This window comes from Sardina pilchardus, chromosome 10 (genome assembly GCF_963854185.1).
Source record: "Sardina pilchardus chromosome 10, fSarPil1.1, whole genome shotgun sequence".
NCBI classification, from domain to species: domain Eukaryota; kingdom Metazoa; phylum Chordata; class Actinopteri; order Clupeiformes; family Clupeidae; genus Sardina; species Sardina pilchardus.
In genome coordinates, this window is record NC_085003.1 from 16,228,642 (window position 1) to 16,235,964 (window position 7,323).

At 42.1% G+C, this 7,323-nt stretch overlaps 1 protein-coding gene across 1 annotated transcript; it reads left to right on the plus strand.

Annotated features, from left to right (window-relative positions):
• The first annotated feature begins 524 nt into the window (after positions 1–524).
• Positions 525–4,634, plus strand: LOC134094183 (calcitonin gene-related peptide-like). Its single transcript, XM_062547604.1, has 5 exons — positions 525–622; positions 1,539–1,630; positions 2,150–2,284; positions 3,998–4,186; positions 4,411–4,634. Exons 2-4 carry the CDS (start codon positions 1,545–1,547, stop codon positions 4,158–4,160), a joined length of 384 nt encoding a protein of 127 aa, XP_062403588.1. The 5' UTR covers positions 525–622; positions 1,539–1,544; the 3' UTR covers positions 4,161–4,186; positions 4,411–4,634.
• The last annotated feature ends 2,689 nt before the right edge of the window (positions 4,635–7,323 follow it).

A 7,323-nucleotide genomic window follows, 5' to 3' on the forward strand; every position in this document is an offset into this window, starting at 1 on the left:
CACTGTCTATTGAGAAAAGAGAGTTGCACACTGCTATAAGCGAGTCTTGTGTACATACTGTAGACAGATATTTTAAAAGCATGGCATGTGATGATTTGACCAGTAGATGGCTCTGCCAGCAAGTCTGCAGTCTTCATGATTTGTCATCTGAAAATGTTTCCTGCCACACATTTTTGGAAGAGCATATAATATTAATTACCTGGGATAGATATGGTGACCATTCACTCGATTTGCTCCCATTTAATTAATGACATCAATGTTAATTTAGGTATCAAATGCTCCAAAGGAGTGGTGGATTTTGTGAATGGAGCACTTAGTGGCTCCAACATGACGTCATTGCGAAGCCGTAGGACTTATTAGTTTGCCAGAAACCTAGGATGGCTTCACATTGGCTGGCTGGAGTATCTGTGCAGGAGGATTGGCTGACGGGATATAATTAAACACCTACACAGTCAATACACAAATCCTAGTGGTGGATATATAGGCTTGTGCATTGTAGCTGCATGCAACAGAGTCAAGAGTTGGTCTCCAAGTTGAAAGAAGTCCACTCAGTGTTTCATACAAATTTATCCATTTACCTACGGTGTATATTTTTGTGCAGGAAGACCCAGCAATTTTCAAGGTAAGTTGAGAGGCTTTTTTTGTTGTTGTTGACAGGTTGCACTCAGTGCGACTGGGGAAACGCAAAGTCTGTTCTGACAGTATCTTTTAGTTCCGATTCTGATGGGAGCTGGGACCAGCCTCAGGACAGGAGTGGTGATGAGATGGCTTTAATTGGATTGAGGAGTGGAGTGGACAGAGGGGTCAGAGCTGGCGGCCAGCTTGCGCTGTGTGGCTGAGATGAACAGGAGGGCGAGAGAGGGAGAGGAGTTTGCGTGTGGAGGCTTTCTGAAGGAGACGTAGAGTGATTATCTCCCTTGGCTGTCCATGGGAGTGTGGTGGCAGCTCATTACACTAATGCACTTGGTCTCAGGGGAGGGGAGGGGGGTTGTTGTTGTCAGTGGGGTGGAGGAGCTCGCTGGACCCCCAATCCATTCAGCCCTGGTGCTCTCATGGACTATCCCATCTACAAATCCCATCGCTGTTATTAACTATGGACTGCAGATGTTGTGGAGACTCAAACTGTTTAAAGGCTGGTGTGGTGTGTGTGTGTGTGTGTGTGTGTGTGTGTGTGTGTGTGTGCGTGCGTGCGTGCGTGCGCGCGCATGCCTGCATGTGTATGACAAGAGACAGAGACAGAGATATCTGCACTAGGGGGCAGTTGATAGCAGACCAGCTGTGGTTTATTTCATTTCAGATAAATTGATCAGTTCTTGCTGGCCCCCTGTTATAAGTCAGGCTCGCTATTTCCCAACAACTTCTGTTTGATTGTCTTATATATACTGCTATTCTTTAGGGCACAATGGTCAGTTTAGGTCTTGACTGTGAGTCCAAATATAGAGTATATATATATATATATATATATGCAAACTTTCTATTGGCTACAATTTTATAAACTGCAACTGTTGATATTATTTCTCACATTTTCTTTGCTGTAGGAAACCATGTTTATGTTGAAGATCTCTGCCTTTCTTGTTGCTTATGCCCTGGTTATTTGCCAGATGTACAGCTCCCAAGCAGCTCCTGCCAGGTGAGATATACCTGCAGTTCTGAAGCCAGACAGGCCACTTAGCACAACTCAGATGCATGTGGGGAAAGAATGTGACACCTGTGTTGAGCTAGGTTAACTCACTGAATCAATTGACCAACCCCTCTGATGGACAAAGCAATGCCTGTTTTAATCTAATAAAATGGTCGCAAATAACAGATTAGTAAAAAAAGGGAAAAAAATCTATATGGTTCCGAAATCCATGTCAAGTAGAACTATCATGCAATGCGTAGAAAAAAGGTCACCCCTGCATTCACATATCATAAACACACACGCACACAGTCATAAAATCTATATATTCCACTCAAACCCCTCCCAGCCTTTTAGGGTGAGTACCCATAGCATATTCTGTTTTGGCCGGCTTCCCTTCCCTAGTGCAGATGTAATTGCTTTCTTGCCTGTGTGCCATCAGACATCCTTAGATTGTTTCAAGAACTCATGGGTGGCCATTTTGTCACTGGTCTGCCCTGGTCTCTGACTGCTGTGGATTCCTCTTTACAGACCTGGTTTAGAGTCTCTGACAGAGCGGGTCACGCTGACAGACTATGAAGCGCGGCGGTTACTAAACGCCATTGTCAAGGAGTTTGTGCAGATGACAGCAGAGGAGCTGGAACAGCAAGTAAATGAAGGAAATAGGTACATATCTACATAATATCTTTCTGCCATTTTACCTCCTAATGTATACATTTTTCCACATGGAATAGCAGGTGCATTTTATAATGTATAAGATAAACACTCACTTTAAATGAATTGGATCAATAATGCAGCTCCCTTTAGCTCTGAGCAGTGTTTCCTGTTTCTAATTTTGAAACCTGAGGTATGTGCTCTGCTACCGTAGGCAGTGACTTTTTTTCACATATACTTTGAAAAGAGTTTAAGTTAAAAACATAAATTCGTTGTTATTCTCTTTTGAGCTTTGCATGATGATTTTTAAAGTCCAAGACCAATTTGCAAGAGCCTGCTTGCCTGTCTGATGACATCCCAATCCTTGAATGATTTACTGCAATGAGAAGCATGATATTCTTTTTCTGACCATGTTATGATTTGCATGGTATCAGGGAAATGCGCATTTGCAAATGTTAAATCAATTTGGGAAATGAAAGTGGAATGCAAGAGCATGTGATAATTTACAGAAAAGCATGAATCATAGATTTAGCCATTTAAAACTTTTACCTTCAAAAATAAGTTGGTAGGACACGGAATGCATTTCTGTTCCTGTTTGGAATGCATGAGAGCAGGGGATGATGATGATGGTGGTGGTGGTATGATGTGGTGCAGGGGTGTGTGTGGGGGGGGGGGTGGTTGGCATGATTCCTGCATGCTTCTCAGTTCTGTGAGCCTGTCTCTGCATGTTGTCTCTCCCCACAGCTGGGACAGACCCCTGTCCAAGCGCTGCTCCAATCTCAGCACCTGCGCCCTGGGCAAACTGTCCCAGGAGCTGCACAAAATACAAACGTTCCCTCGCACGGACGTGGGCGCCGGCACCCCCGGCAAGAAACGCAGCCTACCCGACAGCAACCATTACGCCAGCAACCTGGAGCTCGCTGCCATCTAACCCCTCTCCCCCCCACCCTCCTGCCTCTCCCCCAGTGTGTTTGTTCTTTACTCAGTGGTCTTGGTGCATGTGGATACTGCCTGCTTGGTTGACTTCCGAGATATCCCCCTCTTATCAAATCAGAGTCATCCTCTACAGATCCCTTTGATTTCTTTTGTTTTGACAGCGATTATTTAGATTTTTTTTTTTTTATCTCAGAGAATCAGAATTTTTTTTTTAGATGTAATTCATTTTCAGTGAATATTAAATCCCCTCCTTGGATGCTGTGGCTAAAGACATCATCAATTCAATGCGGCAGTCATAGTCTAATTAAACAAAAACAATGGTTCTTTCATGTGTTGCTGTTTTTTATTTGTTTAATAAACTTATTTTTATATCAGGAAGCTTTTTTGCTTTTTATTCCTATGTATAACAATAACCGAAAGTAGCTCATTTACTGTAAATGAAACAAAAAGGTCATTCTGAAATACACTACCTGCATGCATTGAACATAAACATCATCAGAGGTAAGAGGCTTAACAAAATGGAAGTTTTTTCACTGCACACTGCATTAATCAATTGTAAATATTTGTAAATGAATTCTATGTTTTAATGTTGTTCACACTTTATGTAAATTCACAAGTGTGGTAAGGCTATATTTGTTATGAATGTGTATATGTGTGAGCTGGGCATCCTATGCCATCGGGTGGCGTCAGCGTGTGTGTCAGCGTGCGTGAGCTTGCATGTACTGTATGTGATCAGGTTGAGTGACGTGTGAGTGGCACCTGTTTAACATGTCCCTGTGTCTCCTAAAGCAGCGTTACAGCACAGAAGCGAGCGTGCAACACTGCCACCTGCGTGACTCACCGCTTGGCGGACTTCCTGAGCAGGTCGGGGGGCATCGCCAGCAGCAGTTTTGTCCCCACCAACGTAGGCGCCCACGCGTTCGGCCGGCGGAGGAGACACACCCAGATGTGAACATTCCACCAGCCTTCAGGGAAAGGGTGAATAGGTCTCCCCTTGCTTCTGACTTTGCATGTACTGCATGCAGTCTAGTAAGATGGATCATTGGGCTGACACCTAACTCTCAGCTGGAACAGTGGGGAGTTTTGCGAGCATTATGATACGTCCTCAGCATAGATGAGTAATGTCTCTTGATGTCACTACAGCCCACTTCATTCAGGGGGCTCAACATTAACCACTCTATTCCCCTCCTCTTCTACCGCAGAGGTTGACCCTTCTCAACAAGATGACATCATGTCCAATCTAGGCAGAAAAAAAAACGTGACAGCCACCACATTCATCCTCCCCGTCCACAGAAGAGCGGCTCCCAGGCCACGACACGACTCTCACATGCTCTCTTGATGTTATAACCCTTCCATTTTGCTTTTGGCAATCATGACAAAAAGACGGAAAAAAAAAACATTACTTTTGCTATGTACATCAGACGACTACCCCCCCCCCCCCTCAAAACAATAGAGGAAAATATATCTTATTTTTTGATATGACATTGATTTTCAATAAATTAGAAAAGCAGTGTTTATTTTCCTTTCTTCGGCATAGAGTACTTATGTATCATACCCCCCCCCCCCCCCACACCCTTCTCTCCATGTCCCAGCAGTGCTGCCGTACCTCGGGGACAACATTAAAGTTCAGCCTATCCAAGGCTCCCTCTCGATGGCTGTGTCTTGTGCCTTGATGTAAAACATTTACATGACATGATTGTACAGTCTGTTCCTGTACTTTGAAGACAGAAGACGAGACATTCAAGATATTAATATTGTAATGACTGTGAATTTCAGCAAGATTAAAACGTATTTTAGATACATTTGGGTCGGGGTACATGTGTTGTTCTTGAGATTTAAGACAAGAGATTACTCTGTGACGTGTATTTCTGTCTATAGCGACAGCACTGGTGAACTGCCATAGTGCAATAGTTCACACCTTATCATGCAGCGAATCTCTTGCAAGAAAGATGGTGTTGGAAGCAATATGAATCTAAATGGAAATAATTAATTTAACTAATTTAAATGTATAAGGGATAGATTTTAATGAAGCATTCAGCATGCATTTGAAATAAAAAATAATATTCAGTTTGAGGGAAAGAAATTCTAGAAACAGTTCAAAATCATTTCTACAGATGCATCATGTTTACACTGTACACATACTGTATCACATCTTAGCTGCAAGTTCAGCTTTTGGCAGATTGGTAAAATTTGATCAAAGTATTTCTAGAGACTGAGAGCATTTCTGTGGTTTGTGAGATATTACAACCCAGTCTAATTTTCATTATGATTAGGCAATTCAGCAGTTTGAAATAAATAAGCTACTTTGACAAATCTCAATTTACACCCAAAACAAGACCACGTTTTACATCAATTACTGAATTGATTTCGGAAGCATACTCCTTTTATTACAGACTAATTTGTTGGATTTTTACACCACAGATATTGATGAAATGTCACATTACACCACTATGGTGTGTTTCAAATTGAATTCAAGTGAAAAACTGAGCTAGTATAATGTCTGCTGCAGAGCCAAGATAACCTTTTCATTAATCTATAGTGGAAATATGGACTGGCCGTCATACAGTCATCCTCCAACAGGGGGCATTCGTGAGTTCCTCAGAACACCAATCCTAGGATATGTGGAGAAGACCTTGTTTACATAATCCTGGGTAGTAGATGTCTTAACTCTAACTCTACTCTAACTTAACTCTAAATTCAGGAAATACACTATTAAGGTTTATGAAAACTTTGAATGAATTTGCAACTTAACAGAACTGTATGGACATTGATCTAAAAATTGATGTACAAGTCAACTGTGGCAAATGTTCCTCTAAGAGGAACACAAGATTGGGTAATCCCTCACAGTCAGGAGGACAGGCAGTAAAACAATGATCAAAGCTGAACAAAGCCAACAAATCCCTCTAGGCACAAGTGACATGGTTCTCATTATAGAGCTGCCAAAATGGTCTTGAAATGTGACTAAATCACTACCGAATCCAAGCAAGTTTAAAACATATTCAAAGAGGAAGAACTCTACTGGCTGAGGAGGCGGGCTAAATTATAAGGTTGATCTCAACCGCTGTGAAATCAGCAGTTATTAAGAGACACTGTGTTTGTGCTAAGCCTCTTCAGAGTGCTGATATTGCTACGGATCTCTCCCTCCAACTTCATCCAGATCTTTCGAGTCTAAAACCTTTAGCCTATCTTCCTCCTCTTCTGTGTGCTGTTTGTCCTCCATTGGACTACATCAGTTATGGAGCCTGTAACACTTTTTGATTCATATGGAAACTTTTCCTGCAAGATGGAAAACCTCTCCATATTTTGATAATTGTGGGAGACTGGAAGTCATGGGCTTGTTTTGGTTGGTTTGTGTCTCTCTCTCCCTTTGCAATGTGCTCTCTTTGCCAGCAAGGGAAAAAACCAGCCTTAATGGCGAACAGCTGGGAGATATTTGGTCATTTCAGCTGAAAATAAGATGGTGGCGCGCTAGAAGCTTACTCCCTCATTCAGGACCTTCAGTTACCCTTTTACTTGAAGTCATCCTATAATCTGCATATACGTAAAAACATACAAGATAGTAACTGATTTTGTGAGACTGAAAACATTTCACTAGACACCAAACGAAAACCTTTTGATTTCCTTATTCAAAATGATCTGTGTAAAGGAAACTCTCAAAAAATCCTTCTGTGATGTGAATACTGAGACTGGAAATATTGAGGAGTAAGGATCTTACAAGGCTTTAAAAAAGTCAAAACATTTTGCTGGCAGTGGTCGCGTTATGTCCCAGTAACTTAAATCCTCGTAGCACGTGCTTTTTTCTTTGTATATACATAAATATACTTACTGTTTGCTTTTTTTTTTTTAATCCTGTGAGCCTTCAAGGAGATTTCTTACCCATTCCTAACACTGAGGTGAAATGAGAAGCTTTGGAAGTTTCCCTGTCAGGATCCAGGAATAACATACACTCAGACAACATCCTTCCCTTAGCTCTCCTGTGACTTCTACGCAAAGGTAAACACGCTCTTTTGCCGTGTCAGAAATATGATTTCATTCTGCTGTGGTGGCGATTCTGACATATGGCTTTCTGTTCCCCGATCAGCACGCTCTCACCTCCCCCCAGTCCTCTCTCACTC

What these genes read in the sequence shown, in the direction of transcription:
- LOC134094183 (XM_062547604.1), top strand. Translation starts at nt 1,545, where the DNA reads ATGTTTATGTTGAAGATCTCTGCCTTTCTTGTTGCTTATGCCCTGGTT. An exon ending in TCCCAAGCAGCTCCTGCCAG is followed by an intron (nt 1,631 to 2,149) that starts GTGAGATATACC and finishes TCCTCTTTACAG; the next exon opens with ACCTGGTTTAGAGTCTCTGA. An exon ending in CAAGTAAATGAAGGAAATAG is followed by an intron (nt 2,285 to 3,997) that starts GTACATATCTAC and finishes TGTCTCCTAAAG; the next exon opens with CAGCGTTACAGCACAGAAGC.